The following is a 26,962-nucleotide window of genomic DNA, read 5'->3' on the forward strand; positions in this document are numbered from 1 at the left end:
TGATTATCATTGCATACACAAGCCAGCATGGACATGTCATCATGCCCTCACAATGTTTAGTACAAAATGCATACTGTGATATAATAATAACACTAATTATCACCACTTCGACAAAATTGTATTTATTCGTCTTAGGGGACAATGCACAATTCATACAATAAATTTGGAAGAAAGTAGTAACAGTTCAGACTCAAAGGAGAGGCGACATTTCCTTTGTTAGATACAACACAAGTGTACTTTAGATATGAACATATCCACTATGTCATGACTCTCATTTAGTCTTGGTGAGCTACAACACAATCTTTTAGAATTCTCATATGATGTGATGGTACCTGCAGAAGAGACAAAGTCAATTCACTCATTTTAAAGTAGGTAGCATACAAAGTCAAATAAAGTGTCCAGTTATTATTGGATAGTAATTAACACATTTGAGGAAACAACTAAGGGAAGACACATGAGTCTGCTGTTTCTCCACTTACAAAAGTCACACCACATAGTCCAGACCACTAAAAAGCTCCAACAACACTTTTATTTCAAGCCTATTTCATGGTATAGTAAGTGCACTAAATACAGAAACAAACACACATACATATTCCTTGTTGTCCCATATTGAATAAATAAGAATGTGGGACAATCCCTATGCGTTTGTCATTGTGTACTGAAAGAAACTTGCTTATGTGCGTCACCAAAAGGGACAAAAAAAAAAAAAAAACAGTGTATGCAGACACATAAGTCTACATTATTTGTGGTCTACAAACAAATATATTTGTAATTGTATATGTAAAAAGTACTTTCAGAGCAAATAAACAAACAACAGGACAGGGTTTGAAAAATTTCTGCAAGCAGACATAATCAGCTAAACATGGTGTATTGCTTTACTCCCTAAACTGTTGCAGTTAGCACACATAGATATGTGTTTTCCAATAACACAGGAGGACAGAAAATCCAGTAAAGGGTGTGATAAAATACAAAATACCCAGGTAAAAGCAGTGCTAAACTATCGTATTGCAACACCAAAGCTTGCCAAGGTAAAAAGGACGTTAAGCAGTTGATTCGGTGCCACTTCATAACACTTCACAAAAGTGTTACACAATCTGATTTCCAATCATTTCATTGGTGCTAAATGTTAAATACACACACACGCACACACACAACCTCACGTTTTCGACTACTCAACTGGAAATTAAATCAGTGCTTGTCGAATAAATCTTCACCAACTCGACCTGGATAGAAGGAGGTGGTCCATCTTGTTAACAGAGACAGACACATGCATAATCATCTTCACCTGAATTTATCAGTTGATAAAAAAATGCAGAAACCAAGATCTTACATCTTAGCTTCGTACTATAAAAACGGTCAAGTGTGCCACTTTGGACGCAAACATTTCTGATTTTGCTGCTCATCAAAATGTTGACATCACGGCTTAATGGAAGTGATGACAGTTAACGTTGTGTCTGGATGAGATGATTTGGTGGACTTGCTTTGTTGTAACAGGTCCCGAAGCTAGAGCAGCTAAAGCGCTATTTGGATTTTACATGATTAACTTTGTCTACCATTGTTGGGAAGGCAAGTTTTCTGTTCTTTTCATTTGCCCAACAGTGGATCAAGTGTCTACTCTACTACTCTCACCGATTGCACACTTTTAGATGTAAAGTAACTTGACAATATTGGATTTATATCCATCCATCCATTTTCTACCGCTTATTCCCTTTTGGGGTCGCGGGGGGCGCTGGCGCCTATCTCAGCTACAATTTCTGCAAAAAAGATCACTACGGGAGCTGGCAGTTATGGCTTTGTGTGGTAATTTAAAACTAATACACTCTTGCTGAGTTATTATATCTGTTATCCATAAATAGAATCTAAAAGTGTATTTGTTCCCGTGTCTGATAGCCACTAGGTGAGATCAAAGTATTTAGGAGTGCAAAATCACAAGGGATAAAGTGCAATGCGATATCTTTGAACGTTGAGGTGTGAGTTCCTATACAGTATATTATTATAGACGAATTGTCATTTGTAATGTTTCTATTCATAAAAGAGCACTCTCTTAAACCTCTATAAAATATATTTTCATTCTCTTCTAATCACTTTGATTCAAGATAAAGCGATAGCCAAAATACAGCCTTTTTTTTGTTTCCTTTCAAAAAAAAAGGTTGTACCTCATTTGATTGTGCTGCAACAACAGTGCAACCAGCTCCACAGGTATTAATATTTCTGTCAAACTAGCTTTGATAGTTGAACTTCAGTCATAATATTTCAAACTTTTTTGGTGAAATCAATTACATGATACTCTATATGTTGACAATGGACAAAAGAAAACATTTTGATCTCATAATATCAGTGAACATTTTTTTGTAAATCATGTTCTTTCCACTTCATTATGGATTTAAAAACACAAATTTCAAGTGATACAAATACAACGTAAATGTCATTAAAAATGCATTTAAACTGTTGGAATATTTTTAAAAATATGATTAGAACTGACCATCAATTTAGCTTAGTAGTGATTTAAGGTAAGTAAAAAAGATCAAACCAAAAAGGGAAACAACTAAAAACATCCAACAGCATCCCACAAAACATTGTGACTACATATGTATGATCCATGAGGGATTTTAAGATGTTAAAATAATACACAGCATCTTTGCTTAGAGTATATAATTGTATAGAGATAAGGTTTATGTACAGAGTACAGTATACACGAGCATATCTACGTGATCATGCTAACAGGGAATCTCTTTTAAGAGAATTACCCTTCCCTTACGGGAAACACTTTGTTTCTTGATAAAAGTTTATCTATGTGGAAGTTATTGATTTTGGTGAGTGCGGGAACTGAAATGTGTGCCTAAGATGGAATGGAAAACAGAACCATTGTATGTGTACTTCTTCAAATGCAGACATAGTACTTTCTACATTTAGTGTCCTACAAGCTGAAAAAGCAGTTTTCTCAGCATCAGGTTCTTGTGAAGTTCAACAACCTTTTAGAGCAGGCGTCATCTGTGGTTCCTTCATCAAAAGCAGAGTTAATTGGACGATGGCAGTTTGCTTCTTCGGGCTGTAGAGGCATTGGGCTGTCGGTTCAAGTCGGGGTTAACAATATCCGAAAAGTCTAGGCTTTGTGCGGGGGACTTTGTGGAGTCAGAGAATGGGGTCATGTCAGGGACTGAGTCTTTGTTTGTAGTAGTTGTTTCAGATTCAGGTTGTGATTTAAGAGCAACAACCAGAGGGGGACGCTCTTTGGGCTTGCGGCCTCGCTTCTTACCAGTGGTGGCACCATTCCTCACATTGGCTTTAATGCCATTGTCCTCCAGAGGTTTACTCTTGCTGCTTGAAATCCCTTCGCTCTCAGTTGCACGGAACCAATTCTAAAGCAATAATAACATTAGTTAGTGTTGATTAGAAGAGGACTAGTGCGTCCTATATGACCTTTATACTTTAATTACTATTGTAAAGCACATGTTTGTATGTAAGCAGATGTTATAATGCTCCAGAGGTCAAAATAAGTAGTGACTATTTAAAGATGGGAACATCTTAGAAAGATGTGAATAAAGCATTTCATGTGAAACAATAACAATATAAAAACTGCAAGGGAAAAATATCATTGGTTATGGTTTAGAATTTATTTCAAAAATGCATACAATTACAACATGATACATCACAATTTCCAATTTCTCTATTCAACATGTTTGAAAAGGAGTAGGAAGAAGAATACATTATTTAAAAACACCCCCTCCCCATTACACAGCAATTGCTAACTCTTTTGTTCACTTCCTGTTCTCAATTTATTCCATAAAATAAAATTAAATAATTAATAAATAGTGAAAAACCGGTAAGTTGTATTTCATATAGTTACTGTAGATAAATACGATTATAATGAAGTTCAGCATGTTTATCATTGTTCTTGTTCTTGTACTTTGCAAACACTTTGAGTTTGAACAGTTTCTTAAATTGGATGATGTCAGTGTACAGTTTGATCTATTTACTTAATCCATTCCATAGTTGAATTCCACATACTGATATACTAAAGGTGTTAAGTGTTGTACGTGCATATAAATGTTTCAGTTTAAACTTTTCTCTAAAGTTGTACTTCTCCTCTTTTGTTAAGCATTGTTTTTGTGCATAAATATAGCTATTTGCAAATTCACTTTATCGTGGAATTTTAATATTTTCGATTCAACAAAAATAAGGGTGTATGTTCTTTATAGCCAACATTATGTTTTATTGTAATTGATCTTTTTTGTAACCCTGCTAGTGACTGAAGCATACTTGTGTAGTAATTTCCCCATATTTCTGCACACTATCTCAGATATGGTATCTTTAGCGAGCAGTAAAGAATATAAAGTGATTTTTGGTCCAATACATATTTAGCTTTATTCATTATTGATGTTTTTCTTGCCACCTCATGTTGCATATTTTTGTATGAGATTTCCAGTTCATTGTATCATAAATCCTTACACCTAGAAGTTTGATTTCATTTACTCTTTAAATGTCTATTCCGTCTCTTTGTATTTTTGTTTGACTTTCTCTTCTACTGTTCCCGAATAGCATTAGTTTAGTTTTACAGAGGTTTAAGGATAGTCTGTTTTTGTTAAACCATCTCTTTAATTTATTAATTTCTTCTGTTTTCTGTATTAGTTTCTGTGTGTTCTCTCCTGAATCAAATGCTGTTGTATCGTCCACAAATAATACTAAGGTAAAGTCTATTGGAATGTCATTTTTATAAAGCTTGAACTATTTTGGTCCCAGTATGTATCCCTGTGGTACTCCACAGAATATATTTAGTACTGTAGATGTGTGTTCGCCGAGCTTCAAGTATTGCTTCCTGTTGGTAAAGCAGCTTATCCAGTTTATGACCAACCCTCTGATACCATATCATTCAAATTTTTTAGAATTAAAATATTGTGATTTTTGGAATCAAATATTTTAGTTAAATCCATTATTACTGCCGCTGCACACTGTTTACCATCTATTGCATTGGTAATTTGGTTATTTTGATTTAAGCCATCGATGTTGAAATGTTGGAGAAGGCATTCGACCGTGTCCCTCGGGAAATACTGTGGAGAGTGCTCAGAGAGTATGGGGTATCGGACTGTCTTATTGTGGCGGTCCGCTGACTGTAAGATCAGTGCCAGAGCTTGGTCCGCATTGCCGGCAGTAAGTCGAACACATTTCCAGTGAGGGTTGGACTCCGCCAAGGCTGTCCTTTGTCACCGATTCCGTTCATAACTTTTATGGACAGAATTTCTAGGCGCAGTCAAGGCGTTAAGTTCCGGTTTGGTAACCGCAGGATTAGGTCTCTGCTTTTTGCAGATGATGTGGTCCTGATGGCTTCATCTGACCGGGATCTTCAGCTCTCGCTGGATCGGTTCGCAGCCGAGTGTGAAGCGACCGGAATGAGAATCAGCACATCCAAGTCCGAGTCCATGGTTCTCGCCCGGAAAAGGGTGGAATGCCATCTCCGTTTGGGGAGGAGACCCTGCCCCAAGTGGAGGAGTTCAAGTACCTAGGAGTCTTGTTCACGAGTGAGGGAAGAGTGGATCGTGAGATCGACAGGCGGATCGGTGCGGCGTCTTCAGTAATGCGGATGTTGTACCGATCCGTTGTGGTGAAGAAGGAGCTGAGCCGGAGGGCAAAGCTCTCAATTTACCGGTCGATCTACGTTCCCATTCTCACCTATGGTCATGAGCTTTGGGTCATGACCGAAAGGATAAGATCACGGGTACAAGCGGCCGAAATGAGTTTCCTCCGCCGTGTGGCGGGGCTCTCCCTTAGAGATAGGGTGAGAAGCTCTGCCATCCGGGAGGAACTCAAAGTAAAGCCGCTGCTCCTTCACATCGAGACGAGCCAGATGAGGTGGTTCGGGCATCTGGTCAGGATGCCACCCGAACACCTCCCTAGGGAAGTGTTTAGGGCACGTCCAACCGGTAGGAGGCCACGGGGAAGACCCAGGACACGTTGGGAAGACTATGTCTCCCGGCTGGCCTGGGAACGCCTCGGGATCCCCCGGGAAGAGCTAGACGAAGTGGCTGGGGAGAGGGAAGTCTGGGTTTCCCTGCTTAGGCTGTTGCCCCCGCGACCCGACCTCGGATAAGCGGAAGATGATGGATGGATGTTGGAATATTGGCTATTTATCCATATTGGTTCTATACAGATAACAAAACAATCTAAGTGAGTCAATAAAATGTATTTGTTTTTTATAATTATAATACTATTGTGTGAAGTTCTATAACAAAACACAAATGGAAATTGTGTTCATGATAGTAATAATGGTAAAAATCTGTCTGTGACCCACCCACCTGTGAATGTGTTTTGCTGATGTGGTATTTCACACCACTCTCTGAGTTAAACTCCTTCTGACAGATTAGACATGTGTACTTGGCCAGTCCTCCATCACCCTATGACACAGAGGCAAATACAAATGAACCATATTGATTTTTAAGGATACCTAACCAAATATGTTAGTTGCCACATCAGTCAAAGCTCATATTGACACATTATTTTGTCAATGCTTATGCAAATGTTAAATTACGTTCTCACTGCTGCATCAGTGTTGTTGTAGAATGATAGCGCGAGGCACACAATGCCAACAACACAAATAATGATCGTAGCTATATCTGTCAAGTTAACCAACTTAAGACAGAACACACGTCCATGATTTTAGCAGTCAAAGCCCAGTTGTAATTTAAAGGAATTACCCAGTATGTGACAAAGTATTTCTACATATAGGCTGTGTTGTAGTTGCAGGCCAACGCCCATAACAATGACACTTGGAGGATCCTCCAGGCTACCAGTGTGTACTGTATACTATAGTAGAATGCACACAAGTGTATCACGCGAGTATAAACATGGCTACTGTATGTGGGTGTTATTTTATGCTTAGAGAGGCCTAATTAAGTTAAAACATATTCAGAATATGTAACAAACAATTTTTATGCTCTTACTATGAAAATATTTGATTAATTAATATAATCCGACTTTGTGGAAAATCTTTGTGGAACCAATTGACCACATTAAACAAGGTACAACTGTATAAGTATCGATAAATAGCTTACACTTAATATGTATTTTCTTGCTTTAACTATACATCGTGCCTCATTGTTTCAGATCATGCCAGTATATTTTCTTTTATAGTTGTGTGTATATATATATATATATATATATATATATATATATATACATACATTTTCTACCGCTTATTCCCTTCTGGGTCGCAGGGGTTATTGGAGCCTATCTCAGCTACAATCGGACGGAAGGCGGGGTACACTCTGGACTATATACACACACACACACACACACACATATATATACACACACACACACACACATATATATATACTTATATATATATATATATATATATATATATATATATATATATATATATATATATATATATATATATACACACACACACACAAATATATATACACACACATATAAATTCATATATTTACATGTATATATACACACATACATATATACATGTATATATAAATATATATATACATATATACACATGTACGTATATATACATATATATATACAGTGCCCTCCATAATTATTGGCACCCCTGGTTGAGATGTGTTAAAAGCCTTAAAATAAATTCAGTGTTTATTGCAGAAGAATACTGTCACACTGAAAATTGTAGGAAAATGTAGCCTTCAACTCAAATGAATTGTAAGAAAATAAAAAAATCCCTGACTAAAAAATAATTATTTTTCATTAAATCACCTGTTCCACAATTATTGGCACCCTTAACAATTCCCAGGAAATAAATATAATTGAAGCATTTCTATCATTTCTACAGTAGTTTACAAAGTTTACCAGAGTACGTAGGAACATTTAATTAGTAATTCATCACTTCCTGTTTCCCTGGGGTATAAATATGACGTGACACCGAGGCCATTTCTCTTATCCACTCTTAAACATGGGAAAGACAAAGGAACACAGCATACAAGTGAGGCAGATGTGCGTCGACCTTCACAGGTCAGGCAGAGGCTACAAGAAGATTGCCACTCAACTGCAGCTGCCCATATCCACTGTGAGAGGAATAATTAAGAAGTTCAAAACAACTGGAACAGTGGTAAATAAGCCTGGACGAGGACCCAAGTTTATTTTGCCACCACGCACAGTGAGGAGGATGGTAAGAGAAATCAAAAGATCTCCAAAGCTCACTGTTACAGAATTACAACAAATGGTAGCATCCTGGGGTCACAAAGTCTCCAAATCAACCATCAGGCGCTGTCTACACGCCAACAAGCTGTTTGGGAGGCATGCACGGAGAAAACCTTTCCTCACTCACAATCATAAACGCAAGCGTCTGGAGTTCGCCAAACGGTATTGGGGCTTCAACTGGGACCGTGTGCTTTGGTCAGATGAGACCAAGATTGAGCTTTTTGGCAACAAACACTCTAAGTGGGTCTGGCGTACCACGAAAGATGCGCATGCTGAAAAGCACCTCATACCCACTGTGAAGTATGGGGGTGGGTCAGTGATGCTGTGGGGCTGTTTCACTTCCAAAGGCCCTGGGAACCTTGTTAGGGTGCATGGCATCATGAATGCTTTGAAATACCAGGACATTTTAAATCAAAATCTGTTGCCCTCTGCCTGAAAGCTGAAGCTGGGTCGTCACTGGGTCTTTCAGCAAGACAATGACCCTAAACATATGGCCAAATCTACACAGAAATGGTTCACCAGACACAAAATCAAGCTCCTCCCATGGCCATCTCAGTCCCCTGACCTCAACCCCATTGAGAACCTGTGGGGTGAGCTGAAAAGGAGAGTACAGAGGAGAGGACCCAGGTCTCTGGATGATTTAGAGAGATTCTGCAAAGAGGAATGGCTGAAAATCCCTCTTTCTGTCTTTGCCCATCTTGTGAAACATTATAGGAGAAGATTAGGTGCTGTTTTGTTGGCAAAAGGGGGTTGTACAAAATATTAACACCAGGGGTGCTAATAATTGTGACACACATTATTTGATGTCAAATAATTATTTCTTTATGTGGGATTTTTTCCCCACTGAATAAATGCACTTGTATTGAAGTTTGGATTTTTCTCTTTTTTTCCATTAAGGTCCCATATTATTTAGAAAAAAAATAAAATAATTGGAAGCTAAAAAACACATCTCAACCAGGGGTGCCAATAATTATGGAGGGCACTGTATGTATATATATATATATATATATATATATAAATGTATGTATATATATATATATATATATATATATATATATATATATATATATATATATATATATATATATATATATATATATATATATATATATATATATATATATATATATATATATATATATATATATATATCCAATCTACATCTACGATTGAGTCTAAGGAGGCTTTCCTGCAGCTGAGTGTTTATACCTGGCTACAGTTGGCAAGGTGGGCTTTTAGTCCAGACACACTGGAATAGACAGCATCACAGTTCTGAAGGAAAAAAAACTGAAATAAAATGCCTGTCAACAAGCAGACATTTACCAGTCCAGCAAGAAAATAACTTGGCAAATTGACTAACACATCTACGATATTTGTTTGAGGTAATACCAGAGTAATTATGTGTATTTCGTGATCAATTGCTGTCATACTTACTTCATTGGTGCAGCAGATAAACCCGTTTTCCTTGACTTGGTTCTTCCAGGTCTCTAATAAATCCCGACTGAAGTTAGGAAGGCCAGGGCGGGTATAATTCAACTATAAACAAAAGAGCAGTTTAATCACTTGTATATGAACACTATCGATCAATAGATGGTGACTACAATGGCTAACATTTAGCACTTGTGTACGTGTGGTTGTGTGGGAAGACTTACCCTTTTGCTGTCAGGCACCAGGTCATCTTTGATGCGACGCTTGGTGCCCCAGTCTTTGGCAAGTTCATCCTCTGCGATCTCCTGCAGGTGAAAGACTGCTACCTGAGCTGACCGACGCCTCACTCTGCCACTCGGGGTCCTTTCAAAATCCTCTTCAATGCTTTTTTTTTGCACTGCCTTTTCCTTGGCTCCATCTTGAATGCCCATGTCTTTAACTTTGTCCTTCTCCTGAGCCAATGGTACTTTTTGGTACCACTCAGGCTGGTTTTGTTCCCTCTTCCCACCTGGCAACCTATCAGAGGCTACCTAGAAGAACAGTGGGGCACTGAAACCTTCATCTATATAGTTAGATTTTTCTTTAAATCTTGTAAAACAAAAAAACCTGTCAGATTTGCTAACTTACCCTTTCTTTACCCGTGCTGTTGTTGGTGTCAGTGCTAATGTTTTCGTTGTTGCTGGTGACTGTCATAGTAGGAGTGATGGTTGGGGAGTGTTCAGTGCGTATATGGTAGTCCCTGCCAGCCTTTGAGCGATATGTTTTTCCACATTGCTGGCACAGAAACATGGGTTTCCCACGATCAGAGCTCTCATGTCCACAACGCTTCTGGTGGTACTGGTAGCCCATTAGACTGGAGAAGTAAGCTGTACAGCCCTGCACATTAACATGTGAACTTGTTATGTGAAATATTGACCAGTATTTTCTATTACTTCTGATTCCTATTTTGTACTAAATATGACCGTAAACCTGAGAAGGCTGCAAATTTGTCAGTATAAAAACTGCAGTTCATTTTCTCTCTGCAGAGTTTGTCTTTTGTATTACATTCTCTATCTATAATGACAAGAGAATGATACGACTTTGGAAAACATGTAGGCCTGCAACGATTAATTGATTAGAAAAAATCATTGATTTTCATTATTTTGCTTTGATGTTTCATAGAATGAGTTTTTTTAATACAAAAATGTTAAATCCAGACCGCATTGGGTCTCCAGAACATAAAATATGAGGACATTGTTTGCGCATGACTACTTGCAATAGAGCACACATTAGAGTGGTGCTGCAGGTAGTGCTGTGGGTGCAATGGCCTATGTGAATGCAGCGGGCCCAAAGGTGCAGCGGGCCCAGTGGAGTGGCGATGGAGAAAGACGGCTTGAAGAAAAACAATAAAGGAAGGAAAAAAAGAACTATAGATCCAAAGCGAACAACAGACCCTGTCAAATGTTTTGGGATCATTTCAAAATGAAAGAGACAAAACATGATGAAATGTTTGCACTATAAATTGGAGCAGGTACTTCACATTAGCACTACAACGCAGCAGTAATTCTACTTTTGATATGTTTTGCTTTTGGTGGACACTAAAAAATAAATTTAAAAGCTACACCCCCGCCGCCTCTCCATCTGGGCTTCACGCTTCAAAGGGGTCGTGTAATGATTTTTTTCACATTCAAAACATTTCTTTGTGGTCCACATAACCTGTAATGGTGGTTCCTTGGTCAAAATGTTGTATATATTAGGTTTTACAGACCATTTTCAAGCAGCTTCCTGACCGTCTCTTGAAGATGCGCCGTTTTGTGGGTGGTCTTATTTACGCACCTCCACTTCTATTGCTCCTACTCCCTGCCAGCGATGTTGTAGTTGTTGATTCCATAATGAGTTTTCTGAGAGATATATATTTTAACTATACAATACTTTGTATTACAAATGGCAACAGCGGAGGATGCATGTGCCTGTTTGAGCCAGTCTGCCTCACAAGAGGATGATAGAGAGAAAAAAGGAGCTTATTGACTACAGCGTCAGACTACAATGGCAGATTCACACAAAGAGCTTCTGGTACATTTCTATCATAAATGGAGATATCCACTGATGTCACCGGGCAGGAAACATCACAAGGCAGAGCAATTTCCAAATGGCTCGTTTGGAGAAAGTATAAAGGAAAACTACGCATGGTTTGACTTTACTGCGATGAGTTGGCGACTTGTCCAGGTTGTACCCCGCCTTCCGCCCGATTGTAACTGAGATAGGCACCAGCGCCCCCCGCGACCCCAAAGGGAATAAGCCGTAGAAAAATGGATGGATGGGTTTGATTTAAAATTTTCGGGACTTATGGGGATCCTCAAAAACACAAAAGCAGGTACCAGCAGGTAAGAAAAACTGGTTTCGAATAGTAGGTGTCCTTTAAATAGAACCTCACAGGTGTGAATTTATTTTAAAAAAATAACTTAAGAGATTTTTAGAAAAGTCTGTCAGAATCTGTCACACCAGATCATGTCTTATTTTGAGTTTTTTTGGGGTTGTCCTGTGTTTGAGGTTTTAGTTTAGTTTATCTTATTTGTCGGGACATTGTTGATTGTCATGGCACGTACTGATGTCTACCCTATGTGGACGCTGTAAGTCTTGGTTTTTTCCACTTTACTTGTTTTGTTTAGTTTACTTTTTGTTCTGAATAGTGTTACGTATGCTTCACTGCCTTTTTTCTAGCGTCACTTACCTTTTGTTTACTTTTGGTTTAAGCATTAAATACATTTTTACATGCAGGCTGTCTGCATATTGGGATAACAATAAACCCTAACCATCTAACGGGACGCTTAAACCCCACAAGATTTTTATTATTTTAACTTTTTTCCCTGAAATATACAAATCTGGAAAGTGTGTTTCATCCGATTACTGTATCATTCGATTGATTACTCGACTACTAAAATAATGGATAGCTGCAGCCCGGAAAAAACTCCTACAAATAATAAAGAAATATTGTGTAAACTTTATTGAATGACCAAAACATAGAAGCTAAATCCAAACTTGCGTAATGACAAAGAAGAACATTTGGCATGAAAGTTGGAAATGAGACATAGCGAGGCAGGGACAGGAAATAATAGAAGAAACAGAAAGTAAATTGCATACCTCACTGGAACATTTGATTCTTCCCATCTGTTTGAGTATTCGCCGTAGTCGTTCTCTCTCCTCATGCTCGTCGTCTATCTGTCCTTCACTCCATGAGGGCTGAGGTGGTGAAAAAACAAACATCACATCAGTGTCTTAAAAGTCCTAATAATGCCTTTACATTTAATATGTTCACACTTCAAATTACATTCTATGCTGAGACTGTTTCTCACACACACCTGTAAAACCTGGTTTGTACTCAAGTTAACAAAGCTTAGCCAAGACTGGAATAACAGATGGCAGAGCTAACAGAGTGTAGAAAGACGTGCAAATGACTGAAGAGAAGACTTACTGGGGGAATCCCAGTGGACCAGCCTCTCTGTCTTAGCTCATGTGTTTGGATGGACAACTCTTGTTTTCATATTTCAGGCAACAGAACCAAAACATGATAGCACACATTTTTCTGTAATGCTTCAATGAGAGAACATGAAAGAATAGGAACTGCATAATAGTAGAAAGTATGACAGGCAATAGCCACAGTCGTATCGAGGTCAAACTCAGGAGGCAATTCCTGTCCTTCTGTTAGCATGCTATGTTGTCGCACATTGCACTGAGGCTTTCGCATGTGACTGCAACAACACAATGCGGATACCATTTCAAAATGTATCAAACTGAAATCAAGAACATTGTGCGAAAAACGGGCAAAATAACTTAGTATGAATGGTCAAGTTAAATAACACAGTAGATGCGTGAATGAATATTAAATGGAGGGATTTAGGGGCCTTTACGTGCTCAAACCCAGAAGAGGGTAGGATATAATGCTTATAACGCTTTGAAAATGTAGTGCCATGTCGGCAGCTGCTCAAGTAAACAGAACCTTTCAGTGGTGAAGTGAAGTCATGTAAAATAATAGATTTTGATCCTGCATGCAATTAAAGACAATAAAGCTTAATCAATAAAGAAAACTGCCGGTGTATTACTTTTGATTACTTATTCTTTGTTCAGTACTTTCAAATGCTGAATCAATCATTGCATTAAGCATCACGACGTGTGATTGACCTAAAAAACAATTTTGGATTGTGCTGTTATTTTACATTACGCTAGCAGATATAGTTTGTCAAGCAAATGTGATAGCCTATAATGTATATGCTCTTCAACATATGCATAGCAAATGTAAATAGATTGAGGGCTGTGGCAGCAGAAAGGAAACACCATTACACACAAGTGTATTGGCATACTGACAAGAATAAAAAAAAAACAGCAGCGATTGAATATTTGTTTTTATTTGATCATCATGAGAATTTGTTTACTAATTTGATAACCATCAATTATAATTAACATCAAGTTATAAATTAAAAAAAATGGTGTGGGTTTAAGTTTATAAAATACGACACATATCCTATATGTCCCCAGAACGGCATTGCTATACTTTAGTGGATTTTTCAAAAAATAATTGACATTCCTTTGTCACATGTTAAGTATGTTATCAATACTAAAATGTATTTGTCATACCGCAGCTTCTAGTATGGTGGATATTGTCAGTTACACTTATTCATTTAGTTTGCTGTAATTTACAAATACACAAAAATAGTTTATAATAATAATAATTACTTAAAATATTCCAAATATCTCCATGATGCTAATGTCAACATAATTTTAGATGTTTGTGATAAATCCGCCTGAAAGGTAGAAATTAATCGGTTATGTAACTTCATCCATGATTTGACAACCGTGTCTTTGCACCTACCTTTAAATTAAACCACACTTGTTTTAATCCATCACAAGAATCAGCAAATATAATGTATAACTTTTTAATTCCATTTTTAATGACACTAAAAAAATGTGATGCCCATGTACAACTGCATATGGTTATTATATATAGTCAAAAGTTACAGGTTTATGCATACACACAATTGTCAGCGTTTGACAATAATCATGTTGAATAGTTGAAAGGTTTACATGAACTGTTATCTAGTAAATTAGAATTGGCTCGGAAGACTGTTTCATCTGAGAATTTAGTTTTTATTTATATATTTTTTCTGGAGCAGCATCTGGTGTTCTGACTTTGTGCACCGCCCGTAGACAATAGGCAATTAAAAGTTCTGCCTGTCAATCATCCCAATGTACCTTTATTCTAGATTATAAAGGGAGAACTGCACTAAAGCCCTGTAAATAAACATCCAATTCTGAATTAGTTGATCAATATAATATGCCCAGAAGTGTTTTTTAAAATTTAATCATTTTAAAACATGCTGCAAAAATACATAACCTCTGAAAATATGCCTGATTAGCCACAAACTGGAGGATAATTTTTTAAAATCAGGATACAATTTAAAGAAGCAATTCAAAGTTTTTATGGAATAATACATTGACATCATACTAGGAATGCAACTGATGCATGTGTTTTAAAATGGATGATTGATTTAAACATTTTAGAAAAAGACATGTCATGGAATGATATTTGGAAAAATGCCAAAAAGGCCTTTCGATGCATTAAAAATAGGCTGAGTCAATTTAACATATTGAATAGATTGTATTTTATACCCTTTTAGTTGTTTAAAATGGGTACATTAAATAGCAAGTTAAGTATAAAATGTCAGGCAGCTGAAGTAACTATTTTTTATTTATTGTGGGAATGTCAGAAAACAAGAGTTGTGGTCTGCTGTGAGAGTTGCCTTGGTTGTCCATCCTAGGCCACTGTAGGTCACGTTAGCCAAGTTAGCTCATGTGTGTTAAAGTGGAGACGACTGAAAAAAATAAGATGTGTATGATACAAGCTCAGCTTCCTCATTAACATGACAGGGTGTCAGAGTTAAAGACTGCACGCCTACGATGATAAAAGAACCGCAAAGTTTAGGCTCCTGGCAGCGTTTGATTTTGCTAATCTGTTCAAAAACAGATTAGCGAGTTTCACAAAAAAAATAGAATACTCGCTGAGAACCAATATGGATACGGAGCTAATATTTAAACTTCGATGGCTTTAATTGAAATTATAGGAGAAATTACCAACCATTCAAAGCTCTCACTGACGGAAGGAGGTTTTGGCTCAAAATCTCACGATACATGGCCCCATTCATTCTTTCCTTAACACGGATCAATCGTCCTGTCCCTTTAGCAGAAAAACAACCCCAACGCATGATGTTTCCACCCCCATGCTTCACACTTCACAGTAGGTATGGTGTTCTGGGAATGCAACTCTATTCTTCTTTTTCCAAACACGACGAGTTGAGTTTATACCAAAAAGTTCTATTTTGGTTTCATCTGACCACATGACATTCTCCCAATCCTCTGCTGTATCATCCATGTATCCATGTAGGTATAAACTCAACTCGTCGTGTTTGGAGGAAGAAGAATACTGAGTTGCATCCCAAGAACACCAAACCTACTGTGAAGCATGGGGGTGGAAATATCATGCTTTGGGACTGTTTTTCTGCTAAGGGGACAGGACGACTGATCCGTGTTAAGGAAAGAATGAATGGGGCCATGTATCGTGAGATTTTGAGCCAAAACCTCCTTCCGTCAGTGAGAGCTTTGAATGGTTGACCAAATACTTATTTACTACCATAATTTACAAATAAATTCTTTAAAATTCCTACAATGTGAATTCCTGGATTTTTTTTCACATTCTGTCCCTCACAGTTGAAGTGTGCCTATGATGAAAATTACAGACCTCTGTCATAATTTTAAGTGGGAGAACTTGCACAATCGGTGGCTGACTAAATACTTTTTTGCCCCAATGTATGTATGCAGATGACACAACTCTATACAGCACTGCCTCTACCTTAAATGACCTACAAAATAACATAAATCAGGACCTGGAGAGAGTGTCACGCTGGGTAAATGATAGTCAACTAGTTGTGAATATTGACAAAACAAAAAACATTCTTTTTGGATCCAGGCATATGCTTGTTGAAGACCCTCAGCTTCACCTTTCAATGTCAGATATACCTATTGTGCAGGTCAAAAAAGCAAAACTGCTTGTTGTGCTATTAGACAGTCAACTGTCATGGTCCGATCATATTGATAGTATTTTAATGAAAATAGGAAGAGGTTTAGCCATGGTCAGAAAGTGCTCCACCTTCTTGACATCCTCAACAATGGGTCAAGTTATACAGTCCTTGGTTTTCTGTCATCTTCGTTACTGTCCTATAATATGGTCAGCTACAACTGAGTCTGACCTGAACAAACTTCAACTTGTTCAAAACAGAGCGGCTAGACTGTTACTTAAATGTTCATTGCGCGCTTATATTTCATTTATGCATTCACGCCTGCCCTGGTTGTCTGTTGAACAAAGATGCAGTGTAGTCTTCTTATGTTCTTTAGAACTATCATTTTAGATCAATCACCAGATTACTTTTACAAACAGTTTTTAAAATCAACTAACACACATACTTATGACACTAGGAATGCCAGCAGTGGCTATTTGGCACTTCCTGCTCCCAGGACCTATCTCCTCAAACATACAGTCATGTATAGATGTATATCATTCTGGAATATATTGCCATCACACAATCTCTCAAAAAGTAAATTGTCATTCAAGACAGCTTTGAAGATACACCTATTGCAGCTGCCCACATGATGTGAATTTTTAATACTGGTTTTAACTAGTTTTTTATCTTATGTTGTATTTTTCCATTGTATAATGTTTGATAATGCATGTATTCTTTGTATTTTAATTTTTTATGCTCCTATATGGACCCAAGGAAGACTAGCAGTCGCCTAGGCGTCAGCTAATGGGGATCCATTCAATAAACAACAAACAATAAACAACGTTAAATATATCCTCTGGTGTAGCCCGGGGATAAATACTAAGACCAAAATTGTTCAATCTTCATATAAATGACATTTGTAAAGTTATAAAAGAGTGAAATGAAAGTTAGTATTATTCGCGGATGATACAACAGCGTTTTGTTTCGGAGAGAATACACAGAAGCTAATACAACTAATAACAGAATGAATGAACAAATGAAAAAGATGGTTTGACAAAAACAGACTATCCTTAAACCTCAGTAAAACTAAAAAAATGCTATTCGGTAACAGTAGAAGAGAAATACAAGTAGACGGCATATAAGTTGAAAGAGTAAATGAAAACTAATTTCTAGGTATAATGATTGATGATAAAATAAACTGGAAATCTCATAAACAATATATACAACAACAAACTTAAATAATGAAAAAAGCAGAACATGTTTTAGGCCAAAAATCACTCCATATTCTCTCTTGCTCGCTAGTGTTACCATATCTGAGTTATTGTGCAAAAATATGGGGAAATAACTACAAAAGTACTCTTCATTCATTAACCGTGTTACAAAAAAGATCCGTTAGAATAATACATAATGTTGGATATAGAGAACATTCAAACCCTCCATTGATTGAATTGAAAATAATGAAATTCCAAGACATAGTTAATTTGCAAACAGCTAGAATTATGCACAAAGCAAAAAAAAGAATCTGCTACCCAAGAATATACAAAAGTTATTCATAACAAAAGAGGACAAATATAATTTTAGAGAAAAATGTAATTCAAAACATTTGTACGCACAGACAACACTTAAGACCTTCAGTATATCAGTATGTGGAATTACATTATGGAATTGATTAAGCAAAGAAATAAAACAATGTATTAATATAATCCACTTGAAGAAACTCTTCAAACTTAAAGTGTTTACAAAGTACAAAGAAGAAGCACCATGATAGACATTCTGAGTTTATTTCACCCATTCATTCATTTTCTAGATAATCTCACCAAATGACTTACTTCACTATTTATTATTAATTGATTTTTAATGTTATTACTTATGGAGTATATTGTGAACACAGTGAGAAGAGGAAGTGAACTAAAGTTTTAGCAACTGCTATGTAAAGGAAAAGGGGTATGAATAAATAAGCTCTGCTTCTTCCTACTCCTTTTCGAACATGTTGATTAGAAAAACTGGAAATTGTGATGTATCATGTTGTATGCATGCATGTTCGAAATAAACACACACTCAACTAAAATAAAAAAGTACGACCGACCCCACAAACCGCAACAACGCACACACCACAGAGGCCGCCAACCTACAAACCCCAACTCCATCCACAGCCCAGCCAATTGAGCCATTGGAATTAGGGAGACTAAAGCTGCAAGGATAAGGCTTTTCCCGAGGCTGGCCCTCCGGAATTTGATAGTTCTGTACCTGCGACCTGATGGTAGTGGGATGATGTATTGCTGTAGTGGGTGAGTATTTCCTGGACTATTGTGTTTGCCAGTTGAATGATGGACCTGCGGTTTAGATCTGAAATGTTGGGTCTGGATAGGCCGATGATTTTAGCTGCCATGTTTGTAATGCGTATGAGTTTGGTCCGGTTGGTTACAGAAAGCATAGTGAAAAAACATGTGGAACAGTACAGAAGGCTGGCTTGAACGATGCTTTGATACAGTATTAACTGGAGGTGAGGTGCGTATAGTCCTTTCAGTTTACGGATGGCTGACAGTCTTTGTTGAGTTCTTTTTTGAATGGCCGTGGCGTTCTGATCAAAGGTGAGTTTATTGTCCAAGGTTACGCCCAGGTATTTAAAAGTGTCAACTGTTTTAACTGTTTGTGTGTTTATGATGATGGGGTGCTGAGGTGAGGGAGGGGTTGAAATATATTTCTCCTGTGTTATTGACATAGATTTCCAGATAACTGGCTGTGCATGACTCTGTGAAATGTGGAGAGGGTGTGATGTGAGGAAGGATTTCGTATTCATACTTCTACTTCAAATTGCGTCAAGGTGTGTGTGTGCCAGATTTTACAAGTCTGAATATTTTTGTACGTAGGCAAAAGTTGCGATTTCTGGTTTAGTCAGAAATTCATGCCGTTTGTTTTTTTTAGGATAAGACACACTTTACAGGTATCCTGCTGTGATTGTCTTCTTGCTGGTATGAATATTTCACATACATTGATCTACAGTTTGTACTTCTGCTGGCCTTCCCTCCACCCCAAGCATTATGCTGAATTTGGACTTGCTTGAGTGGAATTGCACCATTGAGGTCAGGTCGCGATGGCTGAGAAAGATCATACTGCTCAATAACAACTTTTTAAAATCCCAAGAGGATATAGGACAATACGCATTGCTTATATGACATAGTACTGTATGGCTTGCTGTATATTATTAGAAAGAAAAAAAACACTCACACATCAAGCCTGAAGGCTTGCAGCGCATCCATTCATTAAACTTTCATACCTTTTGAAAGAGGCTGTGTTTAATTATTCAACAAACATCATAGCTCTAATGCAAAGATGCACCACTAATATATTTTAGAAGCTCTCTCTGCTGTCAGATTTCGTACAGCCAAAGATACAAATGAGAGCGCTGGAATGAACTGGAATGCCAATCACCAAATCAAATGTCTGATCATTAGTAACATCTAGGATTAAATGTCATATATGCACAGGATGCCCAACAGTACACTAAGTGTAAGTTGACACTAGTAGCAGTCTGTGCTACATTTCTATACATAGTTTGTCAGTTTGACCTCTTTGTAATGTCACCAACACTTTGTTGTGGCATCTAACTAACTCATATTCCATGGATACACAATGCCATTGAAGGATCATATTTGTAATCTTAAAATACTGACACTAATGCTGAGTGGTATAAATGATTTGTATTATACTTGGTGAGTACCTTGGGGTTGTGTTCTGCCATGGTGTGATAGTTAAGTCCTGCCTTGGATCTGAACTGTTTGTGGCACTGCTGGCACTTCAGCGCCTCTTGAAGCTGCAGGGGTTAAAGGTGAAATGAACAAATAGGCATATAATGGTCCAGTCAATAATGTACTATTTAATCTGTAACCTTATAAAGTTGGTTATTAAAGGTCATATTTGTTCAAAACATTATACAGAGGCTCAAATCAGAAATGTGAAAGGTAGATTTAACACTGCTCTGTATTTCCTAGCCTCTGTATTGCTTTGCCATGTTTTTATATGGATTGACCAAGGAGTAATATAGTCACTTTACACTGTTTAACTGAAGAATGTCTATTTAATGGGAGAGTATAAGCTATGCCACCAAGGAGTCATTTAACTGATGGTAGGAAAGACTCTTTTGACCTCATTGTACACTATACTGACAAATATCCCGACACACTAATTTACCCTAAGCCCACCTAAATATTTGGGACAACTGTGAGGCAGCAGGCCATCTCTCAGGTTCAACATCGGTGATCTTTGACTGCATATGCTTTGTGGACTCAAAATTAGAGCATTAACAAAAAACAAGAGCATTGTCTTCATTAATCCACAAACAGATACAAGATCTTATTTTACACAGGAAAACTATACAGTGATGCCTCCTCCATCGTGGCTTTGACTACCAGTCATGTCAGACTCTGTACTCTTTACTGGTGACTACCCATACTAGATTTAAAACATTTTTATTTTTATTCCATTATCACTGTATTTTTCACCCAGTGGTTATAAAAGCTTGAATAAATGGGTTGTACTTGTATAGCGCTTTTCTACCTTCAAGGTACTCAAAGCGCTTTGACACTACTTCCACATTTACCCATTCACACACACATTCACACACTGATGGAGGGAGGTGCCATGCAAGGCGCCAACCAGCACCCATCAGGAGCAAGGGTGAAGTGTCTTGCTCAGGACACAACGGACGTGACCAAGTTGGTACTAGGTGGGATTTGAACCAGGGACCCTCGGGTTGCGCACGGCCACTTTCCCACTGCGCCACGCCGTCCCTATAAGTGTTTAAAGTAGCTAATTCACTGTGTTGTACCTATTGCTGCTGATTTTGCAATGGAACTTGGTAGATGAGGGAACACTGTATAAGGATAAAGTCTAAGTACAGTCTTCTGATAGTGTCACAATCAATGGGGAACTTCTGACCTTCTGACAAATCTCCATGTGTTTCTTCAAACCGTGGATGGTTTTCCTGGTGACGATGGAGCAGGTGGGACACACCACCTCGCCCCTCTCTGAGATGGCTTTCTGCCACTGAACATCAGAAGCAGTACCTAAAAAACATGACAACATTATTCTGGGTATCAGCAAAACAATGTAGTATAACTACCTGAGATGATACCTACGGAGGCATCCTTAGCATGAGTCCGGGCCTACAGACCTGGGGCCTCATGTACAAAGCTTGTGTACGCAAAAAAACCTACCGTATGCCCTTTTTTATGGCAAAGTTGAGATGTACAAAAACTGACATTGACATAGAAATGTGCGCTGCGTCACGGCAACTGCAAAGCTGTCGTACGCACATTTCTAAAGGCTGTGGATACTTTAGCTACACATTTAAGTGATGCTGGGTATCAGTTCACAGAAAAAAGGTGCCATCTTTAAATGCTCAGACTGAGTGATGTGCCTATCTGTAACATATTAACACTTTCATACATCCGAATTTTTACTGGCATACACCATTTTCTGAATTTTTATATTTTGTGTGTGTCTTTGGGAACAATTATTTATCACAACAGACTGCAACAAAGAACATTATGGAAGCTTGACTGCTTTTCCATCACTTTGGTGCCACGTCACTTCCTTGTGCACAGCACTCAAAAATAAGAGCATACAATACAGCAAGTAAAGGCATGATGCCATTACTATATACAACAATCAGATGATATATATATATATAGATATAGATACATATATACATATATATATACACATATATATATATATATATATATATATATATATGTATATATATATATAAATGTCTTGATTGGATTATCCAGAGAACAGTGCTCGATACCGTGGTAGAGCGCAATATGTATGTGTGGGAAAAATCACAAGACTACTTCATCTCTACAGAACTGTTTCATGAGGGGTTCCCTCAATCATCAGGAAATTTTAAAATTTCCTGATGATTGAGGGAACCCTTCATGAAACAGTTCTGTAGAGATGAAGTAGTCTTGTGATTTTTCCCACACACACACATATATATACATATATATATATATATATATATAAACTACTTGCAAAGCATCTCAATGAATAGATCACTAAGTTAACAATTAAATTTGTTTGTATTTAGTTTTTCTTGACTTCGAGTCCAGCATCAGACATTCCTATCCATTACATCATATTTGCATACATTTTTACATCTATTGTCTGCCCTAAATGTCAAAATAATATTTTTTATTCATATCCCAACGATGCCAGCCAGGCCTCCACCCCCAAAAAAGAGAAAAATAAAATACAAAACAAACAAACCAAAAATTATAATAATAAATTTAAAAATTACCAAAATAATATTTTTTATCCATATCCCAACGATGCCAGCCAGTCTTCCACCCCAAAAAAAGAGAAAAAACAAAATACAAAACAAACAAACAAAATTTTTTAATAATAAATAAAAAAATGACCAATAAAAAAAGAATATGTAAATAAATACATTTTAAACAACTACAAACATATTGGGAGTGATCTTTTGTACACAGTAGAATCACTAAGTCTAGAAAATAAAATCAGGCCTATGGGGCGTGACATAATTTACCCAGTTTTCCCAGTATGAAGTGAATTCCTCCAATTTATAATTAATAAATGCCGTTATCTCCATTTTATAAATATCTATTGTGATTTCTATCCATAGTTCGAAGTTTGGCTCTCCTGCAATAACCATTTCCTGGTAATAGTCTTTTTACAAGCCACTAGTAGGATATTCATTAAGTGTTTATCTTTTTTCAGCCAATCTTGAGGTACAAGTCCGAAAAACAGAGTCTTACTTTCAAGGGGTATTTTACATTTGAAAATATCCTTTAGAGCTTGGTGTATCCCCCTCCAATAATTCTTTATGGCAGAGCAGTCCCAGAAAACATGGTAGTGGTTTGCATTTTGATTCCCACAATTTCTCCATCAGGCAGGAGGGTTGTTACCATAATGAGACTTCTGAGAACATGTAGTACAAAATCTGATCAAACTTTTCCAGCCAAACTCCCTCCACTTTGGTGAGATTGTACAAGTCCATTGATATCTTCCTATTTGTTTCAATTTTGTTACAAGTTTATTCACAATACCATACAACAATTACAATAGTAGTGAATATCATCGTTTAAAGATGTTGGTACTTGAAAGGGTCCCCCAAATAAGCTAGAAGAAGCTTTTGACAGGGGGTCCAGAAGGCAGTATATACGTGGAATGATGAAACATGGTAGCAAGCGCAACAACAACAACAACAACAACGCTATATGATAAACACAGGATAATAGTACTAAAGCAAGCAGATACATACAGTCATTCAACCATGCAAAACCCAACAGTAGTCTACCCCACATGAGGCATTAAAGATAGGTGGTTAATAGGTAAGTTTTCAGTTTCTTTTTGAAGTTTGAGAATGGATACAGCATCTTGAGGCTCTCATTAAGCTGGTTCCAAATCTTTGGTCCCCTGCATACAACACTTCGAGCAGTACAAGCCAGTAAACGATGTTTACCTGATATCAGATCTAAGTTACGAGTGTTGTGGGCATGCTGGGGATGGTAGATAGGAACCAAGCTACAGAGCCTAAGATTCAGCCTGTAAATGACTTGATAGGTTAAACAAGCATTTTGATAAATATTGAACTCTGTCAGTCTTAAGAGATGATATTTATGGAATAAATGTCGAGTGGGGGCATTAAACTTGGACCATGACAGGGCCCGTATGATTTTCTTTTGCATGAATTCTAATTTGTGAAGGTAGGTAGGAAAGGTGTTACACCAGATGATATTACAGTAGTTTAGATGTGGTTCAAAGAGAGTTTTATATAGGGTAAGTACAGCAAAAAGAGGAAGATAATGACGAAGGTAAAAGAACAGGCCAACATATTTGGATAATTTGTTTAACAGATGGCTAATGTGACATTTGAAATTGAGGTATTCGTCAATGTTGACCCCCAGGAATTTTGTGGAGTAGACTCTCTGTATTTCCTTCCCATTGATGTTGATATGGCAGTGCTCAGTATTTGTCCGGTTTTTATTAGAACGAAATAGAATAACATTTGTTTTATTTACATTAAGTGAGAGCTTATTGCATTTGAACCAGGAATCCACTTTCACAAGCTCTGAATTGACAGTTACTTGTAGATTGTGTAGGCTCCTGTGTGATGTAAACAAATCTGTATCGTCAACAAAAAATTTTTTTATGAAAAGTTTCGGAGGAGTTTATAAAATCATTTATGTATAAAATAAAAAGGAGAGGCTCCAAGATGGATCCCTGGGGAACCCCATGATTGATGGTCATACGGGTGAATTGTATGACCATACATTTATACTGTATTGTAAAGTGAAGTGAATTATATTTATATAGCGCTTTTCTCTAGTGACTCAAAGCGCTTTTACATAGTGAAACCCAATATTTAAGTTATATTTAAACCAGTGTGGGTGGCACTGGGAGCAGGTGGGAAAAGTGTCTTGCCCAAGGACACAATGGCAGTGACTAGGATGGCGGAAGCGGGGATCGAACCTGGAACCCTCAAGTTGCTGGCATGGCCATTCTACCAACCGAGCTATACCACCCACCACCACTTTCCCCGTATTATTGTCCATTCTTCCTCAGATATTGTTAACCCTCCTTCCTTCTCCCATTTTGTTTTAATATATTAAATTGAATATGATTTCAGATTTGACAGACCCTTATACAAGCATGAAACAGTTCTATCAATAGTTTCTGAATTATAGGCTTTTGTATACAGTTAAATTAAACATACATGTATACTTGTCTTTGTTATATTTTTCACCTTCATAATAACAAAATGCCGCAAGTGCCTCAGATTAAAATCAACAGATAAGAATATTGGTGCATGGTCACTTAGATATATTGTCCCAATTTCACAAGTATATTCCGCTCGAATGCAGCTGAAATAGGCTCCAGCCCCCCTGCAACCCCGGAAGGGACAAGCGGTAGAAAATGGATGGATGAATATATTTTGTCTTTATCCTTCCAAAATGTTAGAAAATAATCTATTCTTGTATAAAAAGACCGAGGAGCCGAGAAATAAATGTAATCCCTTCTGTCAGGGAAAAGGTCTCACCATATGTCAATAAAGCCTTCTTCCTCAAAAAGTGTTTTTACTTTCTTTTATAGGGACTAAGTGTGATGAGTTTTTATACTAGATTAGTCCAATTTTGGCTCTATATATATATATTTAAATCCTCACCATAGATCAAATGACCTTTGGTTTTCGTTATCATAATATTGTTGATTTTTTAAATAAACTAATATTATTCCCGGGAGGTGCATAGACACTCAATAGGGTTATTGAGTTCCCATCTATCTTTTCCTTTACTAAAATAAATATACCCTCTTTATGGGCAAATTCCAATACTTTTTCAAAATTTAGCTTTGTGACAAACCATGTGTATTTACTTGCAAGTGTACCAACAGAGTGAGCAAAATACAACTTAACAGGTCTAATCCCGAAACAAAAAACCCCCCACAAACATAAAAAATAAAGACAAAAAAAAAAAAGACACAAAAAAAGAAAAAGTGTAGTTCCAAGGCTGGGGTTTCTAATAGATGACCTTGGATTAAGCTCGGTAAAACGTCTAGCTATGGGGGAAATCCTCCCATATATGGAATGAGAGCCCCCACCATGGCACTTGGTAGAAAGAGAAAAAAAAACCCCGAGTCATTACACAAATACATCCCACATCTGTATATATTCTTACCCAGCTGGGGAAAAAGGAAACGCAAATGTCTTGGAGTAAATATAAAGTCACCTATTTTGGATCTGTTCAATTTATCAAAGCTTTAAGAAATCAGTCAAGATTAATAGGTCCTCCGAAGAAGGCGAGGATTATCTTCTGAAGGCTTGCAGAGTCTCCTTGATGCTTTTCTCTGGCTCCTCACCTATCCCCTGCTGGCTCGGACATCCCACTGTTTCCCAAGCGGAGCGGGACATCTGATCAGCCAATCTCTACCTGGGTGTAACCACGCTGACTGGCAATCCTCTGTCCTTCATATCTCTTGTCGCTGTTTTTGCTGTCTGATACGACTGCATCCCGTCCTCATTAAACACTCGTAATTTAGCCGGCAACGGAGTCTGGAAGCGGATATTTCTTTGCTTTAACACTCGCTTCGCTTCAGCATATTCTTTCTTCTGTTGCAGGACTACTGGGGGGTAATCCTGGTCAAAGTATATCAGCCTCCCATTCAGAGAAATGTTCTTCTTTCCCCAAGCTTTGCGCAGGATCTCTCCTCTTTAATCCCGCAACGGAGGAATTTGACGAGTATTAACCGCGGCTTGTCTTCTCTGTCTCCGGCGGGTCATAGCGCCAGTGCGCGCGGTGCACCCTTTT

General features: G+C 37.5%; 1 protein-coding gene across 4 annotated transcripts in view; it reads right to left on the reverse strand.

The window, feature by feature from the left end:
- Positions 1-106: 106 nt before the first annotated feature.
- Positions 107-26,962, reverse strand: part of znf512b (zinc finger protein 512B) — a 63,607-nt gene continuing 36,751 nt past the window's right edge. For 3 of the 4 annotated variants that reach the window (XM_061904369.1, XM_061904368.1, XM_061904370.1), the window contains 9 exons: positions 21,564-21,691; positions 20,347-20,439; positions 12,718-12,816; positions 10,225-10,473; positions 9,822-10,127; positions 9,604-9,705; positions 9,379-9,441; positions 6,291-6,389; positions 107-3,359 (listed from right to left, as the gene is read on the reverse strand). In XM_061904369.1, the coding sequence (XP_061760353.1) occupies positions 3,018-3,359; positions 6,291-6,389; positions 9,379-9,441; positions 9,604-9,705; positions 9,822-10,127; positions 10,225-10,473; positions 12,718-12,816; positions 20,347-20,439; positions 21,564-21,691 (1,481 nt within the window). In that variant the 3' untranslated portion in view covers positions 107-3,017. The remainder of the gene's footprint in view (positions 3,360-6,290; positions 6,390-9,378; positions 9,442-9,603; positions 9,706-9,821; positions 10,128-10,224; positions 10,474-12,717; positions 12,817-20,346; positions 20,440-21,563; positions 21,692-26,962) is intronic. The other variant, XM_061904371.1, reaches the window with a different exon arrangement.

The sequence above is a fragment of the Nerophis ophidion genome, linkage group LG06, assembly GCF_033978795.1.
Source record: "Nerophis ophidion isolate RoL-2023_Sa linkage group LG06, RoL_Noph_v1.0, whole genome shotgun sequence".
Classification (NCBI taxonomy): Eukaryota; Metazoa; Chordata; class Actinopteri; order Syngnathiformes; family Syngnathidae; genus Nerophis; species Nerophis ophidion.